Here is a 26618-nt window from a genome sequence, read left to right as displayed (position 1 = left end):
TTTCCAGTGTTTTTCCACTTTCTTGGAGATTGTCGATTTCTATGGGTGAGAGAGTGAGGTTCAAAGAGGCAGGAGAAAGGGGTTCTTCAAGGGTTTGGACTAGGGAAGGGAAATTGCTTGCTCTTCAAAATGATGTTTATTCTAAATCACTAGAACAGTATTACATTTTCATTGTAGAGGATGTGGTATAAGGAAGTATAAAGAAGAAAGTTAAAATTATCCACAATACCATTATTTCCAGATTCAACTACTGTTAGCATTTCACTATTCTTCTTCCTAGTCTATATTCTGTGAATATATATTTTGTATGAATGTGCATAACTGATGTGTGTATACATATATACATACATACATATATATAATTTTATGTCTGTTTCACTTAACATTGTAGAATGGGGATTTCTACATGTTTTTAATCTACTCTCAGTAATAATAATTTTTAATTTGGGGCCTATCGGTCCACTGTTTGGATATACCACAACTTAACCATTTTCCCATTATTGTTGGACACTTAGGTTGTTTATCATTTTTCACTGTTATAAATAGTCTTTCAGTGAACATCTTTATGCATAAGGTTTTATCTGCATTTTGACTTACTTCCTTAGCACAGAACCCCCAAAGTAGAAATGCTTGGTCAAAGCTATGAATCTGGTGCCAGATTGCTTTCTGCATGGCTGTACCAATTAGATAGCAGTTCTTTTAAAGGACTTTTCTGTGCTTTTGTAAGTGCCATTGGTTCGTAGACATGAACCTTAAGCTTTTCCCTCCTCAAGAGAGAGCTTAAATTTGTACTAGAGCAAAACGGGGTGGGAGGTGGGGGGCTTGCCTGTTTTGCACAGGAGATACGCTCTCAGAGGGAAAATCTAGAGCCATGTCCGTCTGTGATGATGCTTTGCATGTCTTAAAGGAAGTGCTACTTCTCTTCTTCTGTTCCCTTCATTTCACGTCGACGAGGACCACCTGCTTCTTCACTAACTGTTGCACACTGTGCTATTGTGCTTACGAAAATGAAACAAGTTGGTTATCGAAAAACCTGTTTGTTTGACATTGAGAATCTTGATCAAAATAGACCACAGAAATCTGCTCAAATTTCTAATTTGACAGGACGGCCATGTGGCTCCTACATTCTGTTAACAGTTCCTCCTTGTCATCACCCAGCCCTGAGCACATACAGTACACAGTTTATGGACTATCTTGGATGGTGTATTTAGATCAGATTGAAGAGATTTCTGTGTTTTACCTTTGTTTGTCAAGTTTAGGGGTGTATTCAACGCTCCTGTGTGAAAAGTTAAAAGTGAATCCTTTCTCATCGACCTTTCATGCCAGTTGTTGCAGAGTTTGAAACACGAATCTAAAGACCATTTGGTCTGTCGGAGTCCACAGCTCTCTCCCGCCCCTCCTCCTGCCTTCCAGACTGTTCCAGCACAGGCTTTTTCAGACTCCTTTTCATGTGCCTTTACCTTCAGCATTGTCCACGTTTCTAGTCTTAGCTCGCTTTTCTTCTCCACATGCCCTCTGGTCATCTCACCTGAGGCCTTTGGCTTCAGCTACCAAGGCAATGTCAGGGACTCGGCTATGATTCTCATACTGGCGTCCCTTTCTGTGAACTTCAGATGCAAAGTTTCAGGTGCCAGTTGACTGTCACCTAGTGTGCTGCTGATACCTCAGACGCAGTCTTCCCCAAACAATGCATTATCCACACACAACACACACACACACACGTAACGCACACACGCACGCACGCACACATAGGCCTTCCGGTGCTCCGGGTCCCTATGAGAGGCACCAGGGCCTGCGAAGGCACCAGGACCGGACCTGCAGAGCCCAATGGAGTGCTCCTCTTCCTCATTCTTTCTCTCAAAGTAGTCGCCACAGTTCTCACCTGACTCTTAACCCAGTTCCTTCCTCACTGCCTTCGCTGACCTTTTTCTTTGCTGGATTCTTATGAAGCCTTCCTCATTCACGTGACAAGCAAAATGACAGCCTCTGTGTTCCAGACATCAGCTAGGCTGTGGAGGGATGAAGATGGAGACGAAATTCAGGGCATAGTCCCGACATTTGGTGGCATGCCTTCTGCCTGGTCACTGTACCTCTGTAGCCCAGCTTTCTCTGCCCTCCCCGTGTTCTGCCCCTTCTCCACCGCTGTCACACCTCGTGTCCTCTCCCCGTCCCTTGCTAGCCAGTGCTCTCAGTGATCCCTAAACACTAAGCCTGCTCTTTCCAAAAGTCCCCCAGTTGTCATCTTTCACTTCCTGTGCCTCTTGCTCTGGATGATAGCAGTCTGCTTCTCCGTCCTCTCTGTCATCCCTAGGAGTAGGAGTTCTGTGAGAACAAAGACTGTGTTTCATTTGTGTGGTGTCGTCAGCACCTAGTGGGACACCGAACAGGTGCTTTCTGAAAAGAAGAATTGAGTGCACGCTTGGAAAACTGGAATTCGGAACACACTTAGAGCCTCCACTAGAGCATCACTGTTTCCAGGGAACCCAGCACTATAATTTTACTTAAAGATGGAGTACCATTTTTTCCCCTTTTTATATGACTATAAGGAATTTTTGAAAAGGCCTTTGGTAGTAAAACATGCAATTCAAAATGTACCTAAATTTTGAAGCTAAAATTTGAGACAGTTTTGTGTTTAGGTGAATGGGGTGCAAGTCTGTTCTCCTCAGCCTTTGAAGGGTTTTAAGTGAGAAGGTTCAGGAAGCACCAGGCAAGATAAATCTTAGACCTGTTTGAAATTGGGGAGGGGTTTGCCATGCTGCAGCCATGTGGTCAGCACTAGAAGGAAAATGGAAGTAGTTGTCGCCCCGTTCTTGAGGACGGCTAAGCCACTTTCCAGACAAAGTCGTGTTTCCCGGGTGTGTTGGGCAGCTGCGAACGACCCACTCATGGAACTGAGTCTCTCTGTCTCCTCGTGTGCATCTCAGCTCAGACTCCAAGTGCTCTAGTCATTCCTTTTGATTGGGTTTATCTGGTTCTGTTATGCCCTTCAAGGGAGAGAAATGCTTTCCTGAGATTTCTTCCAGGAACTATGGGCTGTAATGCTCGGGGAGGAGCTCGTACCTGAGGCCAAAGGAAAGCTCTTTAAGGAAGGAGCTCGGGAAGGCCCATCTCCTCTCGCACACTAGTTTTCTTACTGGCAATTCAGCAAAAGGCTTATTTTTGACTGTCTTGTTATTTTTTCTTGAAAGCTATAGGCACCTTATTATGCCTTTGCATATGTGCCAGAATTTTTTAAACTTCAAATGAATGTGGCAGATGTTCATAAAAGTTTAGAAAAAGCTACCATAGGAAGACTTTTTAACCATTTTTATGACACTCAAATTTGTTGCACAAAAGGAAATATAAATTATAACCTAGTGTTCTCATCTGAAAAAAGGTTATTTTGGGGAAAGACCTCATTCTGGTCTTCGTGCTCTACCAGGGTGCCCTTGCTGTGTGTCAAATGGTAACCTCATCCCCTTAAAAAAACTGCCTTCCTTCTAAAGTGTCAAGTTTTTAGTTGATCCTGATTCTTACCCCTCCTTCTGCCTTTTTATATTCTTTCTGTCATTTAAGCAAACATTAATTTGAGGCTAGTGGTAAGTTAGCAGGATAGACGAGGCTATTGGCATAGACCTAGTTTCTTCTTGGAGAGAATGATCTTGTTAGCTGGCAGCTAGGAAGTACCGAAACGTGGCCAGATTACACAGTGGCTGTTCCCTTTCATTTCTCTCAACCTCGGTTCAGTTCAGGAGACGTTTCTGCCGCCCCTGTTCTGTGCCATGGCTGGTAGCAGGTGCCAGGTCACATCTGGTCGATGGTGCTTCTCCTATTTGACAAATGAAGACTTTTCTTTCCAAGCCTCGCAGAGACAATGCTTTGTGTCCAGGCCTCAGAGCGACATGAGGGATGGATGCAGGATATCATGTACGTATCACTCCTGCCGGCAGAATGCTCAGGAAGGAAGTAGGAAAGGCGATAGGCCTGGCACAGTTCCAGACAGCAGCTCGGGGTGGCGTGTAGGTGCCGCTCCATCTAGACACAGGGGCACTAGACATAATGGCTGGAATGTGGGCTCAGGATGCCGGCTCTCCTCCTGCCTGCTTATGTGATCTTGGGAATGGTGATTGACCTCTTAACCTCTGTTGTCTTACATATCAAGTGAGGGCAGTGGCCATATCTCCCTGAGAGGACTGTTGGGGGATCTGGTGAGCTGATGCTTATTAGGTACCTCGCATAGTGCCTGGCACATGGAGTTCAACAGAGATCAACGACCGTCGCTGTTTTTACTTCCTCGATGGCCTTGTAAGTCATTCACGTTGTTAAGCTGATGGCTTTGACTTCTGTTTCAGAGACACTTAGGTTACCAGGCTCATCGTCCTCACCACCTGGGCAAGGAGAGTGTCAGCAAGACTGGTTTGTAGTGTCCTGGTTTGCAGTGCTAGAGGGACGGAGTCAGGGGTGGGAGCAGCACTTTTGTAGAATTCGAAGGCACTGTCTGTCCCCTGTTGGACCACTCCCTGCTACAAGAGTTTTAGGCATGATACTTTGTCTCTCGGTATCCTACTTTCTTCATCTGTAATAGTCCTTAGTATCCATCTTTTAGGATTGTGGTAAGGATTAAAGAAGGGAGTTCTGTATGTGTCCATCTCGCCCTAGGGCCTGGCCTGTGGTTAAAACATGCTGTCTGTATCCCCTTCTGCAAGAATGTTTCAAGAGCCTTCTGCATACACAGGTACTGCATCGTGTGAAGAGTTCTGTATGAAATGGTGAACGTCACATGATCCCCGCCTTCACAGGGTTTTGTCTGGGGCAGATGCAGATAAGTGGAAAGTAATTACAGTGAATCTGGGATGCCCGGGTCTGGAAGAGCAGACACCACATCTAGCCTTGAGGGCTGTGCTTCCAACTTCAGTTCCAACTACCTGAACTGAAACCAGGGAAACCGGGAATGGCATCGACAGAGACTTAAAATCAACACCATGGAATTTTCCAGAAAGTTTGAGTAGTTCAGTATCTGACAGGAACACAGAGCTGAAGGGAGAGAGGAGAGCTGAGGTACGCAGGCAAGGGCCAGGCTATCCAGGGCCTTGTAAGCCTTGTTAAAGAGTTTGAACTTTATAGGGCAATGGAGAGCCATTGGAGTGTGTAAATAGGGGAGGGACATGGTCAGGCCTTCTCCTTCTGGGCCATTAGAAACACAGTCCTTCCATATAAAATGCTTGGAAACTGCTTAACCATGTTAATAAAGTAAATTGATATTTATAAAGATCAAGGTAATTCTTAAGTAAATTACACACCACGACCATATATATAAAATTCAGATGTGTTAGCGTCCCAAACCCAAGCTTCCGAATGGCTCCCTTGCTACCACGCCGTGGCAGAGGTGTTTGTGGTGATGACTTTTCTTCAGGGGTTTAAGCACCACTTTTACTAGGTTTTGTCTTTTCCTCCGTGTTTCCAAGTACTTTTTATGAATTAGATATTCTTTCTACAGCCCAGTTTGAGGATATAAATTTGGATTGTGTACTAAGTGATAGTTCAGGCAGTAAAAATGAGGGGAGTGAGACCCAGAAACCAGACTCACAGGCCCCTAGCCACCTTTCCCAGCGTTGCAATGTCAAAAAGCATGTGATAGGTACATGGGGGCACGAGGACAAGGTCACAGCATTCCTTTCTCTTTCTCACCATCCTTTACCTGGGGAGGCTTGGCGGGAGCTCCTAGGAGCCTAACTTTGCAGATGAACCGGGTGCTTGGCTCAGCACAGGGCTGGCACATCCAGGGACCAAGTTACTGGTCTGTGGGAGCCAGAGGCAGTAATTTGTGTCTGCAGTGGGGCTCAGGCTGTAACTAGCAGGCTTTCACACACACAAAAATCACAGGATTTACTTATTTGCAGAAAAGAAAAATAACCTTTCTTTTTTCCTTCATCTCAAAGAACCCGAATTTCTGTCAAATGAGTTGACACAATTTTAACTCGTTTTTTCTTTTCATTTTTCCCTGGGCACAGAAAGTCTTTAATCCTTTGTTTGCTCTTTTTTTTTATACATATAAATTTATTTTTACACCGTTTCACAGCGAGCGGAGAAGAGTGCTTCCTGTTTACCATTGTGCCCTTTTGCTTCTTCTCAGCACTCAGCAGATAGATGGTAATAAGATGTAGTTCACACTTGTTGATGCCGAGATTGATGCAAAACTCGGAGCCATAATTATATTCAGATGTAACTGGTGGCTTGTATATGTATCCTCCCAGGAATTGAGAAATTCCATGAAGACCTGTTTGTTAGTGCTCAGTCATCCCGTCCCTGCTTTATAAGAAGGAACTAGACAGGAAGGTTGGGACAGCTTCTGAATCCTTGCTCAGCACCAGACGCTGTGCCAGATACTTCACCTGTTTTGACTTTCGAGAGTTCCTCCAAATCCCCCTGCCAGGCATCCGTATTTGCCAGTGGGGAAGCTGAGGCTCAGGGAAAGTCATTTCTATCGAGTCCCTTTGCTGCGGGGGGGGGGGGTTGTGAGGACCCAGAGCCTCTGCTCTGAGCACCATCTGAGCAGGCCGTGTGGTTCCGGCCTCGCCCTATCCCGTGCTGGGCAGAGGCCCCAGCTTTGCCCAAGCTTTTCCTTCTCAGGGCGGCCCCCTACCATGCACTGGGCATTGTGGTGAGGGGCTCGGGGAGACGCGTCTGGTGGCCTCACGTGCCTCCAGAGCAGAGGTCTGAGTGCACCTGTATCTGGGGCTGCGTGACTTAGCCTCGCCACAACTTCATTCTCTCCTCAGTAAAATGAGGATTAGGTCACCTAGCTCAAGGAGTTGTGAGATTTTAGCGATACAGTGGATGTGAAGAGCTTCTTTAAAACATTCTACCGAACATTATTCTTTGCAGTGAGGAGGGAAGTTCAGCACGCTTGCTGGTGCTTGCTTTATCACATAAAGAAAAAAAAAGATGGCTTGGTTTTGCGGGGATTTCCTTAGCATGCTATCTGTTACCGTGCGGAACACCACACGGGAGTCCCTGTCACAAGCACGGCATTCCGTGACAGTTCAGAGGCTCTGTTCAGCTTAGGGCCGGACGGAGCTCCTGCCTTCTGCCGGTTGGGTTTCCCCTGGAAGCGGTTTCCTCCTCACACAGCATCTACTTTAAAATGAGGATGATTCTTAAATGTCACTTACCCTAATGTTGGAATTAGTTAATATAAAACAATTTAAAGCTCTGGTAGTAATTTATGTAATCAAAGGGAGCAAGTACTTCTGGCTGATTTAAGTATCTCTTGCAGTCAGTACATTTTCAGTCTAATTTGTTGTGACTGAAATGTTCTCTTGTGAGATGAGATAAGCCTCTGTTATAGATTAGCAAAACTGAGTAATTTATGAGGGAGAATCCCAGTAGGAAATGTGAAACCATCATTGATGCTCTTGTTTGCCAATTTTCCCATCATCACTTAGCCAGTCATTATATGTAGGTTCCGCTTAGCAATGTGAAAACTGACTTCAAAGAAAATTTAGTTTATAAACTGTTACTAAGAGAAGCTTGAACTAATCAAAATCCTGTCAGATTAAGAAAAGGAGCAGCACGCCAGGAGGCTGTGTAGCAGAGTGGAAAGGATTCTTGGGCTCCAGAGCTAGGTGGCCCTGGATTCAAATTCTAGCCCTAGTTAACGTCTAGTTTAAGTCCAGGTGACTTTAAATAGGCTCCTTTGTTGAACCAAGAGGTCAGTTGTGGTATTTCTGCTGCATCCCGTAGTTAAGACTCCTTTCCACACAGGATTACTATGTTGTCCCCTGGAGAGATGACTAATTAGGGGGGGCCTGAGTGGCTCAGTCGGTTAAGTGTCTGACTCTTGATTTGGGTTTCATGGTCTCAGGATCCTGGGATGGAGCTGGGCACTCAGCGGGGAGTCTGCTTAGGATTCTCTCCCCCCCATTCTGCCCCTCCCTGCCCCCTGCTCGAGTGCTCTCACTCTCTCTCTAAAATAAATAAGTAAATCTGTTTTTAAAAGGGGGGGGGCACCTGGGTGGCTCAGTCTGTTAAGCGTCTGCCTTTGGCTCAGGTCATGATCCCAGAGTCCTGGGATTGAGCCCCACATCGGGCTCCCTGCTCAGCAGGAAGCCTGCTTCTCCCTCTCCCTCCTGCTTGTGCAATCTCTCTATGTTTCAAATAAATAAATAAACTCTTTTAAAAAAGAGAGAGAGAGAGATGCCTGTTGGAAATACTTAATGAAATCAACCATTGAATGAGGGCCTCCCAGTACACATGGCCCTTGAGCCATACCATTTCTAATGGTCACCCGTGAGGGGAGTATAGACTTTGCAGAGAGGATGTTACGGTATCTCTCTGAGCCTCAGACACCTCACTTTTAAATGGGTTGATTCCCCACTTCATAGGAGTTTTTAATGAGCAGTAAATGAGGGAATTGGTACTGGACCCATGGTGCCAAATAAATGGAAGCAACTATATGTATATCAATATTCTATAGTTCAAAGGCATCTACCTAAGATTGACTTTCCCCTTTCCCAGCCTCCTTTTGTATTTTTTAGTGAGTGACTTTTTCTAAATTGACATTAACTCAAAGGCACTTTTAACTGAGCACAGCCACATGGGACTGGTGACTTCTTTTCATAAAGTCCTTGCAAGTGATTAGGGGCGGGGCCCCTGTGGGAGCTCAGAGACCAGCCGCGTGATGATTGAAGAGCCGTACCCTTGGCCTAGGCAGATCCCACTTGGAATCCGGGCACATGTGGTTCTGTTTAACACCATGCTCCACAGACTCATGGTCCAGGTTTGTGACCATCAGACATTTGTTGTTGATAGGTGAGGTCACCACAGTAGGGGTGTTTGTCAACCAAATTAAACTTCCTCTTAATGACCGAAAATAATTGATTCGGAAGGCCTTTAAATGGGCCATGGCAGTGTGTAAGCAGGCTGAAATCTGGTATTTTCTGCACACATTATTGCGTGTTATTGTTTTGCTTCTTGGGGGAAGATATGGATGGACCATTGGCTTTCCGGGCAGGCGGTGAGCTGAGGTTTGAATCCAGCTCCACCATTTGTCTGCACGGGATGTGGGCGAGTCCCTGAACTCCTGTGCGCATGTGCCTTACCATCTGCGAAATGGGGCACCTGCCTTTACGCGATGACAGAAAGAATGTGACTAAAATTCCACACCCACTAGTTTGCCCTCACTCAATGGTAGAGATTATTGTTAATAAAGGATTTCCATTGGGCGTCTCTGAAGAAGACAGCTTAGTAATAATTTTGTACAAAGTGGTCAAACTCCAATGTAGTAACCGTAACTTTTTTTTCCCCCTGCTAAACTGATTTCTCCATAAACTGCTTTCTGTACTAAACTTAAACACCCATAGAGAAAAAGTGTGACTAAAATTGGAGTCTGTAAACCTCTCTTTACATATTGTTTGATTCTCAGCTGATTTAAAAATGAATTTAAAGTTGAGTACTTAAGAGCTATGCCATGTAGGCTACAAGAGGAGCGAGTGTTTCCTTTGCCTTTGGATTCAGACATTAATGACCTGAGCTCTGGCCTTTGCAGGTAGAGTGGGGCCACCATACCATGTTTGTTAAAAATAAAGGCACGGGCTCAGGGCTTTCCCTGAGTCTGATCAACAGTGGCACTAAAGTTTGCTTTTGTGTTTGGAAGTTATCCGTATCCCACAGAGTGGTTTATGTGTCCTGCCTAAAATCCTTCCCTCCATAAACCCAGATATCTGACAAAAACTAAGACCTGTAGGCTGGGGCTGCCTAGGGTTCTGGACATGTCTTTAACCAAATGTAATATCTGTTAAACCTTGGCACCATTTGCTTTTGAATGATTTACTGGTAATAAATTTATATCCTGCCTCTGCAGCATTTTATTGCAAATATTTTGTACTGACCGAACGGGTTAAATTATGAAGCTTGATAAGTACATATGCACATTACCCATCCCTAGCTTTAAAAGAAAAAAAAAAGGAAGAAAAAGATAGCTATGAGTTTGGAAGTCATCCCAATTTTTAAAAATAAGAGAATTTGGACATTTTGGCATATGGGGCTTTTTAAATGAAATTTCATGGAACTGAAAACAGTCAATTTTAGGTTTCCAAAAATTGTTTTGATTTTCATTGGTATAAATTTGCTGCACATGGTTTTAGGGAAGTTCTGAGAGATGCATTTGGGACTTCGGGGTTGATTTTTTTTTTTTTTTCTGAGATTTGTGATTTATTTTTAAAAGGTGATTTTTTTTTTTTCCCCAACTCAAAGTATAAATCGGAGGAGACATAGTTCCATTTCTAGGACAGCTTTTTTGTAATGGCATCGTTAAGCATTGCTGAACAACTGGACTTGGGGCTGAATTATTGAGCATCATTTCGGCACCATTTGGACACCTTGAGGCAGACTCCTCTTCCCCCATCTCAGAGTTCGAATCTCGAGGCCAAGTGATTTGGGCCGTTCCATTAGCGGCAGCTGCCGGTGATAAGCACCTCGAGAGTCACCTGTGTAGGGTCAGGCTTATTGCACATCAAGGTTCGGCAGTGTCGGAAGAGAGGGAAGATGCCCAGGAGGGGGCTCCAGGCCACCTGCTGTGTGAGGATCAAAGGGTTGAAAGGTCAGAGGGCGCAGCTCCCTTAACCATATCTGTCTGTGCAATAGCTATTTCAGGTTGTAAATCTTGGTGATTTCATTAAGTCCTCCTGGCTGCTACTGGGGCATTGAAATAATAAAATTTTATATCTGTTGCCTTTCCTGCCTCTGGCAGCCAGGCTGATAGATTCTCAGCAAACTGGGGCGTCTTTATGAAAACCTTTCCTGGAAGGATCAGAGCAGCCCTAATGAAGCTTCAGGTTGGGAAGTTGGGGTTCGCAGCACCTCATCCTCTGGAATAGCTTTAAAAAAAAAAAAATGCACACAAACCATGGAGCCGCCTTCGTGATTTATGGAACACCTCGTTTCTGAAAAGCAGGTCACCAAAATATTACATCTTGCTAAATGCTTACTCTTACACACAGGAGGCGTGGGGTGCTTTCTCGGTGCAGCTGCTTCATTAAGTAGCCTGTTCTGATGACACCAGGGCCCGTCCTCTTGGGGCGCCCCCCAGCTGCTGTACAGGAATTATTTCCTACTCGGCAGACCTTTTGGGTGTTTTTAGAGACGTGTCTCCTGAATATGATTTTCCAAACACTTTTCCTAGATCTTAAAGTTGTTATGGACCTTTAGGGTTCCTTGGCTCTTGGGCAAGACAAATCACAGTAATGGCTGCCCCTTTACTGCCCATATGTTTAAGACCCCCTGTAGTTTGTTTGAAAAGTTAAGAGATTTTCACAGTGAAGGTGCCATTTCTGAAATTTAAAGTGTTCCTTTTCACCGTGAGATAAGTTCACTCTGATTAAGTCCGTAATTCTCACTAAGCCATGTTTATGGGGGCAATAAACAATGTTTCAGCGTGCTTGTTAAATTGGGTTTCCAACCTCTCCACTCTTTAAAAATTGACATTTCAAATAAAAGGCAGGTGGAGATGGGAGTCCGGGTTCTCTGTGCCTAGTGATGAATGGATGATGGCAGGTTGGCAGTTGTGTGGGAAGAATGAGGCCCTATTTTATGGAGGGTGACCCCAAACCATTTTGGGACTAGGGAATCGAAATCCCTTTCTACCCCCAGTGAAACTCTTAAATTCAAGTTTCACCGTTTCAAACTGGATGGATACTGTTTCTGAAATCCTGCCAGCCACAGTACACACATTACTGAATTTTCACAGCAAGCCTGTGCTCCGGTAGTGGAGGCCCGGTTTTACACATGATAAAGTTGGGCACAGGGAGGTTAAGTAACTTGTCCAAAGTCACATAGCTAATAATTACAGAACCAGAATTCAAACCAAGTTGTTTCATTGTGTGAAGTGTTGTAGTATATACAGAAGAAAAATATGATACTGGTCCGGGTTTAGGGTCTGTTTGATGTTCTGCAACTAGCCACTGATAAGTCTATCCAGAAGTTACAAAATGAATCTGTCACCTAGTCACTGTCCTTGATATTCACTAAGCTGGGAAAGTAGAGGGGCTACACAGACAGGAGAGAGAGACCACCAGGCTTTGGGCTTGGGCAGTCCTGAGCTCATGTCCTAGCCCTGTTATTACACAGGGACCTGGTGTGAATGCTTCAGTCTTCTCGTCTGTAAAATGGGATTAATAATGCCTGTTCCATGAGGTTGCTTTGAGGATCAGATGAAAAAATGCATTTTAAAATGATGGTATTTAATAACCCTGCGGTACTTTATAGACGACAATAGTGTTATCACAGTTTCTGTGAAGATAGGAAGGTTAGAATGGTTCAAGGAAACGTGACAGAGATACATGAAACAGTTGGAAACATCACTAAACAAGTCTTTTGCTTGTTTTTGGTTTTGGTTTTTGTGGGCCCGGTCATACATGATCCACTGCGCTTGGCGCTTAGGACTTCCAGAAGGCAACTCTCCGTGGGGCAGGAGTAATCAGGAAGGTTTTATAGAAGAGCATGGTCTTGTGGGATGGAGGGGACCATGGTGACCTAGGTCTGGGCCATCTTCACATCTCACCAAGTGCTCTACCTCTTCATCCCTCCTTTGTGCCTTACCACAGACCTTCTCCATCTTCTTGTTTGTGACACATGAGGAAGCTGAGTCTCCAGCCTGGGGAGCCTGCTTCAGTCTGAGGCAGAACCGCCACCACCACAAGGGCAGGCTCGGGGAGGTTGCTGCCGGGAGAGCTGGCAGAACCCGGCTCTCAGGGAGGCCATGTAGTAGGCCGTGTAGTTGACCGTGTAGCTGGCCCTCTAGGAAACACAGGCCCTACTTAAGCTTTCATCTTCTCAAAAGTCCTGAAGGTAAGGACGGTGACTCCCATCTCACAGAGAACGAATGCCCAAGAAGGTAAAGTGCCTTGCCTAAAGCTACCTGGCTAGTGAGTGAAAGAGCTGGGACTCCAGCCTTGGGATTTTCTGACCTTGGACCCTGGATCATCCAACGGAGGGAATCGAGCAAGTTCCGTGCGAAGGGAGATGTTCTCTTCTACCGTACGTTCCTGTGCCTTTTCTTAGGCCAGTTGGGTAGAGCTTACCCCACCGCTCCCTGTCCAGGCCCTCCCCGTCAGGAGGCCGAGCGAGGGCTTCCTCACTTCAGGGATCACGTTTCATTACGTGGCTGGCTGGCCTTAAAAGCTAGCATAAAGTTGGCCTTAATGCCCGACTGACGCATGACCGACTGAAGGGGTGAATGACTGAAGGAACGTCCAGTAGAGGGAAGGGCAGGAAAGGAAAAATCGCCCATTGGAGAAACCGCTCCATGCCGACCTGGGTCGAAAATCCCTGGACTCGAGAGTCAGTGCTTATTACCTTGTGAGGAGTGGATTGGGCCTGACCTGGGAGGGGTTTGTGCCACTTCCCTCGCTTGTCGAGCTTCTGTTTCTGTTTAAAGCACACTGGGAAGTTCCAGCGGCGGTTTCAGGGGTCCTCTGAACTGTCGGGCTTAGATTTTTAATTTTGCGGAGCAGGAAGGAGCAAATCAGTGACTCCTGGCTCCAAAGGAAAAACCACTACGTTTATCAAGTGCTTGGCAGTTCAGTGACCTTTGGGGCCTGAGGAAGGGAAGGAAAATGTCACTCTTCCCTCTGCTTGGATCCAAGATTTCAGGAGGGAATAAAGAGTTTAGAAAACCTGAAGATTTGCCTTTCCTCTTCTTGTCCTTTCCACTTTCTCTCTTATTTCTCTTTCCTTTCTTCCTAGGAGGCCACCAGCTCCCATGCTGTTCTTTGTTATGTGCTCATATGTATGCGCATGCATTTGGGCACATTTTCTATGTGCCGTATAGTGGAAAGAACATTGGCACGTGGAACCGAGATTCAAATCCTTTTCTCTAACAAACACCGATTGTAAGAGCACGGGCAGACTGCTTACTCTCTTTAGCCTCAGTTTCTTCATCCATCAAATGGGTATGCTATTCTGGAGAAAACCCTCTCCCCTAGGAATTTTAATGGGGTCTGGGCCAACCATCAAGTTCCTGAAGGGCTTAATTGTTTTGGTATGTGTTGAACTAGCATCTGTTAAATTACAGTTGCTCAGTATGTTTGTTGATTGAAACAAGGTGTCACACAGACCATTGATAAGGTGCACTGGGTCATGGGGTGTTGGTGTTCGACTGGGTTCAGTGTGCAGCTCCACTGCTTCCAAGCCAGAGGACTTTGGACAAGCTATTTGACCTCCCTGATCCTCAATCTCCTTCTCTCCACAGGAGTGTGGTGGGGATGATATGATAGGGTACTTATAAAGGGTTGGGTATGGGAGGAACACACAGGCTAGTAGCTATCATGTTGTTATTGTTGTAAGAGTTCGTAAGATGATGGTGTACCCATGTACCCCAGTCCCTGTCCGCCTTGCAGTGTCTTGGCCTAGCAGGAGTAGAATTAGCCTAAGAGGGGACTCCATGAACCCAGCAGTAGCGTGCAGCATAAAATTTGGATTAACACATTATTAAGATGGAAGAGCCATGTTCTCCATCTTTCAAAATTAAAACAGCTGCTGAGAAGTCAGAGTGAAAGGAGACCTAATGTTGGGAGCCATATCAGTTGGCCTCTCTCACAGAGGGACAGAGATTAGATTTTTTTTGAGGCAGCAAAGCATGTTGTGGGTGTGACAACGCTCTGACTTGGAAACATGCTACGTTCTCTTGAAACAGGGTGTCCTTGCCCAGAGTCGGTCTGGACCTGGCCACTTTCCTTGGTGGTCTTGTTGCTGGTCTCAGAGGTGCTGCCTCAGCCACGGGAGAGGAGACCAGGCTTGCAGGCCTCAAGGGGTCACTCCAGCAGGGAGAAGGCCTGCCTGCAGTCAAGGCCAGTGCCCTGGGCAGATGGGACGGAACATGGCCACATAGGTGCCAAGTAACTATTTCTATTTTATTTTCTTATTACTTAATCTTCTCACAATACTATATAGTATGTAGTGATGGCCCCATTATATAGATGAGGAAACAGGTTCGGCTAGATTTAAATAACTTGCCCGGGGTCCTATGAGTAAGAATTAAAGAAGGTAAAACCCAAAGCCCCGTCCATCTGACTCACACTCCTCCTGCTCCGTCCTGCTGCTCCCTGAAACCCAGCTGACATAGGATCACAAGGGTCTCTCAGAAGGTGCCCAGGTAATGTTGCTCTTTTGATCTTCACTGGAGAGGCAGCAGGACAGACTGAAGAAATACCATGTGCCCTGGAGGTGTCTACCTTTGCAGACAGATTTTCTGACCATTCAATACATTCTAGAGTGAATCCTTTTTGTCAAAATAATTACCCTTATGATGTTTTTCAGAATAATCAATACTCAGTGTTTATTGTGTAGCAAACACTGTCCTGAGTTCCTCTACATATTTTAACTCATGCAATGACCATGACGATCGAGCGACGTCCGTGCCATTTACTGTTTGTTTACAATACTACTATTGAAGTGTAAGATTTCTAGGGCAAAGCGCGCTCATCCTGTGCACACAGCAAGGTCAGTCAGCCATGTGACCACCACCAGAGTGAGAAACAAAATACTAACAGTCCCCCAGAAGCCCCTCTGGTGTCCTCTTGTAGTCATTTGCCCTCTTATCTAAGGATAACCATTATTATCCCCAGGGATCAGCACTATTTTAATTCCATCGAACAGATGAGGAAACTGCTGCACAAGACAGCACATTCATAACTGGCACAGTTGGGAATTCAGACTTGGGCAGTCTGGCTCCAGAGAATGCGCTCCCATCCCTGGGACATAGCTAGGAAAAGAACACTAGATTGGTGCTGGTTTCAGTTTTAATAGCACAAAATCGTCATAGTGGAGTCTTAGCAGCTTCTGCCTTTGGTCTGAAAACCAGTTTAAATTCTTATAGTCTTGGAACTGTAATCCATGTTAGTGGCCTAACTTTCAAATTGCAAGGACAGAAACTCAATTTCCGTAGCCACCCCCCTCGCCCAGTTTATTGTTCACTTACTGCAGTCGGGTACTGTGTTAAATTTTTTCTGCATATTCTATCACTTAACCCTCACAACACAGCTATGCACTAAGTAGTAATATGCCTATTTTATTTTATTTTATTTTATTTGTTTTAAAAGATTGTATTTATTTATTTGACAGAGAGAGACACAGAGAGAGAGGGAACACAGGCAGTGGGAGTGGGAGAGGGAGAAGCAGGCTTCCTGCAAAGCAGGGAGCCCTATGCAGGGCTTGATCCCAGGATACTGGGATCGTGACCTGAGCTGAAGGCAGCCACTTAAGGACTGAGCCACCCAGGTGCCCCAGTATCCCCATTTTATAGATAAGAAAACTGAGGCTCAGAAGTAAAGAGATTGCTGGAGGTTACACAGTCACAGAGGCAAGGCTTGAATCTGGCTGTCTCATTCCAGAGCTCACAGTTTTAACCCCCATGTTAAGTCCTATCTTCCTTTCTATGTCAACCATGAATTAATTCTGCACTAATTAATCATGATAATTTCACATGATTATTATCGCTACCATCATCATTCTTATTCCCATTGCACTTGCTTGAGCAAACTCCATTTTGCTTACTTTGGGCTTCCACTGTCCATTTGGGCTTTATGTTGACATCTGCTTCTAAGCCTGCCTCCCAGCTGAGTGGATCCAGCCACAATATCCCATTCATTCTCTAGTTAATAAGCATTTGCCCTGTGTCAAGCACCGCGCTGGGCACTGGAAGAGGAGAGACAAACATGCCTCAGCTCTGCCCTGATGACAGTCCTTCTGGAAGGACAAGAGAAGAGATGTACGGCCTGCTGGCTCATTGACTCCGTTCATGCTGCCTCCACTGACCCCCATCCTAGATAGGGGCCCAGCGCTCAGCTGAGGAAGCCAATGTGTTCCTCAAGGTCTAGGACCAGCTTTCCTCCACATCTAGCTCCCAGCTTCCTCAACCAGGGGAGCATTACATGCTTCTGACTGCTCCTTGAATCCCCGAGATCACGCTGCCAGTACAGACCCTTCCTCTTCATCTTATGGACGGGTTCTGAGTCCTACATTTTGTCACTAGCTGCCCAGTCCCCTACCTAGACAGGCAGGATCACTCCCATTTGTGGGGGAGGAGGGGTATTGGTGTGGTTTGAACTAGTGTCCCTATTTTATATATTAGGGGAGGAAACCCATTGTTTTCATATGACCAGTTTTAGAAAGTAAGGCTCAATAAAGTCTTGGTTTACAGGGGAAACACCAAAGGTAGAGTGATTCTCAAACAGACTACACTTTTGTGTAGGGAGGTGTATCAGTGTCTCTAGGGACATTGGATTTTTTTGTTTATCCTAAGAAGGCATGAACAGAAAAACAAAGTTAAAAGGAAGAAAATCCTGGGCTAGATAAAAGAAAGGAAAAAAGAGGGAGCCAAACTCAGTTGCAAATCGAAAGTACCGGGGCCTAATTACCTTGTCGTGTAACATTCATTCACCATTCATGCGTTGTAATTTTTTACCATCTGCTGTGATTTTATTCCATGTTCTGGACATAGTATTAATATGTTTATCAACTTCATTGGGATACAATTTATGGACAAACCATCCATTTGAAGCATATAATTCAATGAATTGTGATAGCTTCATACACTCATGAAACCACCGCCACCACAATATATAGAATATTCCCACCACCCTCAAAGGATTGTTCTTTTCAATTTAACAAAATAAAATTCCCTTATCTTGAGCTCCTCCTGTGCCAGGCGCCACTGCACTACTTTAAAAACATTAACCCATTTAGTCCTCATCACAAGCCTGTGAAGGAGGCACTGTTGTCATCCCCAGTGTACAGAGGACAACACTGGGGCAAAGAGAGATGGAATGAAATGCCCGAGCTGGCACAGTTGGTGAGTGTTGGAACTCACGGACTGGCTTCCAGATCCTGTGCCCTTCACCTCTCTGCTCTGCTGCCCCCCATTCATTCATTCATTTCATTCAGGAATTGCCTACCATGAGCCAGGTGTTGGGGTAGGAATGGACAGTGCAGAGATAAGTCTTTTTACCTCCAAAAAGCCCGAAGACTAGGGGAGGAATCAAATACCTCTATAAATAACTCGTTGGCATGTTGTTCTGGTGGTGGGACTGACCTCAGGGGAACACAGGGAAAGGCAAACTTACTGCTAACTGAGTGCCTCTGAAGTGAGGTTGGCCAGGCTCCACCGAGTTCTCAGGAACTGTCGAAGGAAAGGGGACTGACGGACAGGAGAGCCACTGTTTGTTGAATGGCTGTTAGGGTGTCCGGGGAACCAGGCTGACTCCTTTACATACACTTGTTTATCTAACCCTCACAGCAACTCTGTGAGGGGGAACTGTCTTGGTCCCCATTTCATAGATGAAAACCTGAATTGCCTTAAGGTAGCCCTCAAGGTAGAGGTGCGATCCTTAAGCCTGTATTAGAACCTGTAACCTCTCAGCTGCCCTGACCACCTCCCGTACGATGATGTTTCCCTCCCTGTCCTGAAAGGCTGGGGTCAGGCTAAGTCTGTCTGTGACAAAGCATAAAGAGAAAGACATTTTTGATTAACAATATTTATGGGAAGATGCCATTTTTGTGTGTTTCTCTGTGCAAGAAATGCCATTTGGAAAGTCGGTGTGCATGTCAGTATTTTTTTTTTTCATTCTGAGAAAAAGCCTATAGAGTCTGGTGGGGGGAGGGTTTGCAGCTGGCAGGAGCTTTGGCATATGTTGTAACTAAAAAGAGAGGGAATGTGTTGGTGGGACAAGCTACCGGAGAGCTGTCTCGGTGTGCTGCGGTACTAGTAAGTGTTTTAATTGGGTAGGGTTTTTGGAGGACTATTTTGACATCTGCTCGTGTCTTTGCTGATTTTTCTTCACTTAGAGTAGGAAACACAAGCTGTGGATAAAATGACTTTAAAATAATTGGAAGTAAAGATATCTCCCTCAAAGTCGAATTTGAGAGGGACACTTTTTAAGAAGTGGAAAGTAAATTCCACTTCTAGGAATCCATCCTAAGCACAAGGCTTTATGCCTACAAATTTCGTGATAATATTATATATAAAAAATTTCTGAAAAACTGGAAATAATAGCCAATGGGAGGGGCTTGGTTGAGTTTGTTTCCATGAAATGGAACATTTTGTGGCAATTAGCAATGGTCTTCACAAAGTTTTTAATGACGTAGAGCATTCATATATTGTAACAAATGAGAAAATCAGAAAGAAACAAGAATTATTTTAACTATATTTTTTAAAGTAGGGATTGGGGTGAAGGGTTATAGAAGGAGACATCAAAACATTGTCTACAAATGGAAGGATGAAAGCAAGTATAATTTCCTTCTTTGAACTTTCTTGTCCATCCCCTTTTTTTATTTTTAAGATTTTTATTTATTTATTTGACCGACAGAGATCACAAGTAGGCAGAGAGGCAGGCAGAGAGAGAAGTGGGGGGAAGCAGGCTCCCCGCTGAGCAAAGAGCCCAATGTGGGGCTCAATCCCAGGACCCTGAGATCACAACCTGAGCCAAAGGCAGAGGCTTAACCCACTGAGCCACCCAGGTGCCCCATCCCTTCTTTTATTTTTAACAGGCATATGTGATTTTTATGATACAAAAGGCAAGTGCTTATTTTGTGTCTGAGAAAGCTGGCCCCGAGAGTGTTCCTCTAGCTTCACGCCCTACAGGTACTTGTTCTGAGGTCTGAGCAATCGGATTTGGGATGTCTTCAGAAATAGTTGGTCTTTGAGACAAGAGTGAGTCCAAAAGTCAGCTCTGCCGCTCACTAGCAGTGTGATCTGGGGCAGTTTCTCTGACGTCTCCAAGCCTCATTTTCTCATCCCTACCACAGAGATGATCCTGTCTCCCTTAGCGTGGCTGGGATTAAATGAGCTGGCATCCAGTCCTGGTCCAGCTTCCTCCTCCACCAGCACTTCCCACCGCCACCCCCGTGGTTTGGAGGTTTTGTGGGGTTGGGTTTTTGTTGGAGAAGGGGGGCAGTGGGGAGGGGGAGTGGCGGTTGGCTTTCTTCATTGCTCCTGTTTCCTTGAGCCTTTCAGGGATAAGGCACCATCCGGCCAAGCTGGCCTCCGATTCCCTCCTTGGGAACACTGAGCTTCAGGAAGGCCCTTGAGTCTACGCCAGCCCCTTTGGAAGAGGCCTTGCTGCCAGGAGGGCGGCATTGTCCTGTAAGAGGAAACTGTGCCGACCCAGCTCCTGCCCGGAGCCTGGTGCTTGGGCATCTTGGTTACTAAGGGGACCCTGGCCTGCTAAGTCAGAGAAAAGGGCCAGGTTTTTTCCTCTTCTTCAGCCTGCTGCCATTGTTGAAAAAGTAAACACTCCACACAGCTTAACCGGCAAGCCCTCCAGCCAGGAGTGGGAAGAAATCAAAAGCCTGTTCCAGCCCAGGCCACGGAGAGCCCACAAGGGCTGGTCTGTGCCGCTGGGGCCTTGCTGGGAACACAGAAACAACGCCCGATTCTGGTCCAGCATCAACATCCCTCTGGCTGAGCCTTTCAGCCTCAGAGGCTTCTCTCTAGTGGCCAAGCCCCCTGTCCCCCTTCTGTTTGGGGCTGTTTAGAAGGTCACATGAGGCAGAAGAGGCAACTCTGGGGTGCACTGGCCGTCCAGGCCTAGAGTCCCCTGCTGAGTTACAGAGTTCCTTGTACCCCCTTCTCTGGTTCCGTCTCTGGTGTCTCAGCTTTCGGAGTGACAGCCCATGAGCTACTGAGAAGGGGCCGGCAGGTTTTCTTTCCAGTTGTCTTACCAGTTTTATAGACAAAAAGTAGCCAAAGAGTAGGCGCATAACCTGGGGCAAGCCAATTCCTATGGTGGGAATGGTGAGACTTTGTCTTCAGCTGGGTTGGCGAATCCGAAAGGATCTGTGTGAGCTCCAGCGAGGGAGATAAGTGAAAAAGAGTTGTAGAGGCTGTTTGTGTGACTTCCTACCAGCACATTGTGAGGTGTTTAACCTCCTGAACTGAAAAATGAGACAGCAGAGGAGCTCTGGACCGTTCGCCACGAGCCTTAATATTCTCATCTGGAAAGTGGGGATTGTGCTTCATGAGACACTCGTGATTTGTGTTACTCTCCAGGCCGTTGGTTGATAGTTCTTTACCCTGTAGGCAAAGCAGTGGGTTAATGTGAGTGTCGGGGTTTGGAGGACAGAATAAATTTGCAAGGAGGCAGTCTTGTCCCCTCTCTGCGGTTCTCAGCCCAGAGTGAGTACTCGGGAAGTGCTGGTGCGTGGATTGAGAGGTTTGTGGGCTAGCCCCTGGTAGCTTGGAAAACTCAGTAGCAAAAGCAATTTGAGGCTTCTAGGTGTGTTCAGTGGGAGGGACCCGGAATGCCACCCCCTCAGACCATTTTCAGCCGTGGGAAGCTTCTGTCCAGCTCCGCGCCGCCCCCCCCTGCTCGGCGGAATGTCAGAAAGTTTACTGAAGTACCAGGTTCTGGTACTACAGTTCTGCTGTTGGAGAGAACAAGCATCGACCAGCGTTACTGAGCGCTAACCGAGTGCCGTTTCCTCGGGTTCTGGTCGTCAGGAAGCGGTGAGCCAAACAGATGAGCCCCTGAAGGAGCCCGCACCCCAGTAGAGGAAGGCAGGCAGGCAGAGGGATGCTGGGCGCATGACAAGGGCTCTGCAGAGGTCTCACCGAGGGTGTCTAATGACAAGGAGCAACAGTGTGGTGCCACAGGAGCATGGCTGGGGAGGCGGCCCTTGCTGTCACCTTGGCCCCTTACCTCACCTCCCTGAGCCTGCTTTTTTTCCAGGGACATAAGGTGAAAGCACTAACATACGCTTTGCGGAGTTCGGCATGAGTTAAATGAGACAAAATATAAAACACCAGTGGGCTTCTAGTTTATATTATATTATTATATATTCTATGTTGTAATTGTCCATTTCTAGGGCGTTAGCAGACTCTGGCTTAGCAACCATTGGGATGGTCCAGCCCCTAGGCAATGCAGTGATCTGGGATGAATGAGGAAAAGGCATCTCCCTCCTCCCACCGCCACCACCCCTGACCCAGGTGTGCGGCTTAGCAGATTTCGGCACCCGCTGGCTGGCTGGGCATCCTCAGGCAGTGCACATCTGCACAGTCATCTGCGGTGCCTCAGAGGGAGCTAATACATTGGTCCCTTATATAGGTAAGGTGACCATATGTCCTACTGTATGTCTTTTGCCCTAGCATGATATGTTGTCCTTCACACCCACAAGCATTCCAGTTTTGGAATTGTAGGGTCTTTCTAATTAACTGAGGCCAACTGGGATAAAGACAAAAGTTCTGAAGTTCTAGACTCTAAGGGAATGAGCTTTGATATTTGAGAGAAGAGGGTTAAATGAGATTGGGAGTGGTGGGTGAACAGGAGACAAGTGGAGGTGGATTCTAGTAGCAGGTGAATAGCTTGATTAGAAACATCATCTCAGGGGTGCGTGGGTGGCTCAGTGGGTTAAGCCTCTGCCTTCAGCTCAGGTCATGGTCTCGGGGTCCTGGGATCGAGCCCTGCTTCGGGCTCTCTGCTCAGCAGGGAGCCTGCTTCCCCCCCCGCCTCCCTGCCTCTCTGCCTATTTGTGATCTCTCTGTCAAATAAATAAAATCTTAAAAAAAAAAAAAAAGAAAGAAAGAAACATCATCTCATACTTCTGTAGTCTATGGAGAGGTGCTCCCAGATGGTGGACTTTTCCTTTCTCTATCTTTACCTATCCGTCCTCCCCATACCAATGTGCACACGCAGTAAGCACGTCTCCCTTACCGTCTCTGTTCCTGTGCGCTAATTCCTGTGGAATTAGGACTTATGGCCAGAGCCTCTGAGCTTTGACTCACTAACTGGGTTTCTATGGAAAATGGGATCCAACTAAAAGTGTGACCTTCCTACTTAGTGGGTAAGGGAAATGTTAACGTGTAAACACCAGGCCATACACTGTATTCCATACCCAAGAATGACAAGGTCCAAAAGAGAGATGGGCAAGTAGCTTTTGGTAAATGAAAGGGGATGGGTTGAATGTGGGTGTCGTAAGGACCGAGCTGTACATCAGAGTTCCTGGGGCCCAGAGCTTTAGACCGCAGCTTCTACTGCTTAAACAAAGAAAAGAAAAGAAAATACAAGAAAAAAAAATAATGTTGGAGAGTAAAGATCTCTCTTCCTAGCTGTGTGACCTGAGCATGTTAACTTCGTCCGCTTCATCTCTGTGAAACCCTTTCCACTCCTGGGACTTGGGGATGACTGTAAAGCTTATAGAGTTTTTGTGACAGTTAAAAGGCCTCAGAAAATGTGAACCACCTAGCATTGGGCCTGCCACAAAATGAGCCTTTGTCAAAGCCTTTCTCACTGTTCTTCCTTATGCCCTTTCCCCAGAGAGGGCCAGTGGAAGTATCTGTGTCCTCATGGTGCTTCAATGATTTTTTTTCTCTTGGATTTTTTTTTTATTTGCAGAAAGTCAGAAACATGGCCCTAGATGATGTCGTGATCCTCAACGTGGACACCAACACCCTGGAAACTCCCTTTGATGACCTTCAGAGCCTCCCAAATGATGTGGTGGGTAATGAACTCTTGAGGTCTGACTCCTGTGAGTTGGGGCGGGGGGGACGTGGATGTGACTTTAGAGAAGGGGAAGGAGGGGAGACCGCTGTGGTTGTTTCTGTCTCTGCTGTCTCTGCCACCTTTGTCTCAATGGAGAAAGCTGGAGGGCAGTTCATTTTGTTAGTCTTGCTTCACTGTCATAACTTGCATCTAGAGGGCTGATCCCCGGGTCTAGTCAGTTCCTCTTTCTGTGGGAGGCTGGGGGTCTGGGGATCTTGCTGTCCCTCTCTAGCACATTGCCATGTCCCTTGGGTACCTTCCCTTGGGTACCCCGACTGTGGAGGGGGTGCGGGCAGAGGGCTTTCCATGTGAGCGATATGGGGCACTTCCAAGTCTATGTTTCTCTCCTGGACCATCGTCAAGCAGGCGTTTTCCCATGTAGCAGGGTATCTGCTGACCGTGCTCTGAATGTGGTTCCATGTCCCATAAACTTTTGTTACCTTGGGTCTGGCTGGACAGCGAGCTCACTTTAGCAGAAGTAGCTGGCTGCCACATTTGCCACACTAACACCTGACCACACACCAGTCTTGGCACTGCTACTTCGGCTGCCTCATGGGCAGCTCTTTGAAGTAGCCCCAGTCCCCTCCTTGTCCAGATGAATGAGAAGGATTGGGACTCCCTGGGAAATATGGTTTGATGTTTCTGGTTTGACCTCTGCAGCTCTGTCTGCTGGAAGATCTATAAAGTTGTTCTGGCTTCCAGACTGGAAGGAGTAGGTGTTCCGTGTGTGCTGACGTGGGCTTGGGTTTGTGTTGCTGGGTTTGTGTCATGGCAGGTGGAGCTCCATTATTGCCAAGAGTCCTGATGGCACTTGGGGGTTGGCTGTCTGGAAGAGATGGCTGTTTGTTGATGAGTGGGTTGCAACATGGTTTCAAACTCCTCCACTCTTAACTCAGTATAAGATTGGGGAAAGTCATTTATACTATGTAAAGATCTTCCATTTGTAGGCTAGTTAAACAGTGGCTGCCATTAACTGACTTCCTCTGAGCTGAGCACTGTGCTGAGAGCTCATTATTGGCCTCTCATTTCCTCTTCCCACTGCTCTGAGGAAGGTATTTTCCTTATTCCCACTTTACTCACAGAGCTAGAAAGAGGAGGAGCCAGGAGACGAACCCAACTCCGCCTCTCCTGAGAGCCACCGGGCCCCCACTGCCTCTCCAGGGCCTGGGGCATCCAGGGATTACATTCACTTAGCATCAGAGCCCAATGGAGGAGGTGTTGTCTGTCCTTTTCACAAGGGGAAGAGAGCCTCAGAGAGTACATGCCTGGCCATAGGTCACACTGCTGGCTGGGCCAGAACTGAGATTCAACACCACCAAAGCCCATGCCGCCCCCTCCTTGTACACTGCTCCCTTCTGCAGCAGAGAGATGGCAGAAGCAGGAGAAGTAGAGGCAACAGACACTGTGAGGTCTGCTGTTCATGTCAGGACGGAGTATGGACTTGGGATCTTCGGGTCTCCTGACCATAGTTTGAGTTCTGTTGGTCTAAAGAATATGTCATTTCCACCTGGCTCCGTTTTGGTAGAAGAGCTTTTCCTTTAAGCCATGGGTGCCAGAGGTATGGCCTTGCAGCTCCTGAGTGACTATGGTAAGTGAGCCTAGGAATGGCCAGAAGACCTGGGGATGGCCCGGAATGAGTGGCTGGTTAAGAAACCATGCAGGAGGATGTCTGGTCCCATCTGCAGTGCTCTGACCCAGTGCTGGGCATTAAGCAGCAAAGATAAAGCAGATCTAGTCCTTTCTTTCAAAGAGGAAAGTAGGGGGAAAACAGATACGTAAATTACATCTACATCACGATATAGCATGATAGGGGCCGCAGGGGAAATAGGAACAAGGCCCAGAAGGTCCCAGGTGATGATAAAATTTGGCAGACAGGTAATAGATAGAGCCTTCCTGAAGGTGGCACATTCCAAGATGCTTTGTTTGTTATTTGTTTGTTTGTTTAGAGAGAGAGCATGTGTCCAAACACATGCGCGTGAGAGTGTACGCAAGTGGGTGGGGAGGAGTGGAGGAGGGGGAGAAAGAGAGTCTTAAGCAGCCTGCATGGCCAGCACGGAGCCTGATATGGGGCTCAGTCTCACCACCCTGAGATCCTGACCTGAGCCGAAATCAAGAGTCGGACACATAACCAGCCGAGCCACCCAGGTGTCCCCAACTCAAGATGATCAGTGAAGTGGTCTCAGGGAACCAAAAGAATGTGAGCAAGTTATTTTTTGTCTCTGAGCTCAGTCTCCCGCCTTGGAAGAAGGAGTATGAGCCCTGTAAGTTAGGATTGCTGCAGCAAAGAAATGAGATGGTTATGTCCCTCGGGTGCTTGGGACAGTGCTCACACATTATCAGTGTTCAGTAAAAGGTACCTGCTTTTGTTTTTCATCAAACTATTGTTAGTAGTTACAGCCAGTGTTAGACGACAGTTAGTTCCTTAACAGTCCTCAGCCTACATGAAAAGAGCCTCTTTGTTTGCAGGTTGGTTTGTGGCAGCGTTGAGAATGTTCTACAATGGTGTTGGCTCTAGACTCATTAAAGACTCCAGAGATACAGTAATGGAGAGGGATTGTGGTCTCTGAGGTACATGTGTTCCAGTGGAATGCACAGACACGATTCTCTCGGGCTGTGGGAACTACCAAGTCCTTGAGAGGAAATCATGTCCTGCGCATCTCTGTGTCCCCTGCATTGAGCACAGGACCAGGTACCTTCAGGGTACCAGCATATCCATAATCGACCTCATAATTTCCCCTTTTGTCAGAGCGGCCTGTTCACGGCATCTGGCAGATTCTGCTTCTTAAACTGTTTGTCCAGTCCTCTTCTCCGTCTCTCCCCACACCACCTTATCCAGGCTCTTCTCTCCTGCACTATTTTCAGCAGCCTCCAAACGTGGTCTTCAGACTCCGGCCTTTCCTTCTCTTGGATCAGAGCGACCTTTCCAAAACTAAATCTAACTATGTTTCCCTCTTAAAACCACTCCGTCAATGAACATAATTAAAAAGCTAAAAAAAAAACAAAAAACAAAACAAAAAAAACTTCAAAGGACAAAATATCCTCCCCAAACTTCCCAGTGCCTATCGCTTAGAGGCAAATTCCTTTCATTGGCTTTGAAATCAGACAGAT

At 46.5% G+C, this 26618-nt stretch overlaps 1 protein-coding gene across 16 annotated transcripts in view; it reads left to right on the top strand.

Annotated features, from left to right (window-relative positions):
• DENND1A (DENN domain containing 1A) overlaps window positions 1-26618 on the top strand; it is a 504146-nt gene that overhangs the window by 299659 nt on the left and 177869 nt on the right. For all 16 annotated transcript variants that reach the window (XM_047699506.1, XM_047699505.1, XM_047699501.1 and 13 more), the window contains one exon: window positions 23364-23465. In XM_047699506.1, coding sequence (XP_047555462.1) covers window positions 23364-23465 — 102 coding nt within the window. The remainder of the gene's footprint in view (window positions 1-23363; window positions 23466-26618) is intronic.

The sequence above is a fragment of the Lutra lutra genome, chromosome 13 (genome assembly GCF_902655055.1).
Source record: "Lutra lutra chromosome 13, mLutLut1.2, whole genome shotgun sequence".
Classification (NCBI taxonomy): domain Eukaryota; kingdom Metazoa; phylum Chordata; class Mammalia; order Carnivora; family Mustelidae; genus Lutra; species Lutra lutra.
This window is presented reverse-complemented; position numbering and strand designations above follow the sequence as displayed.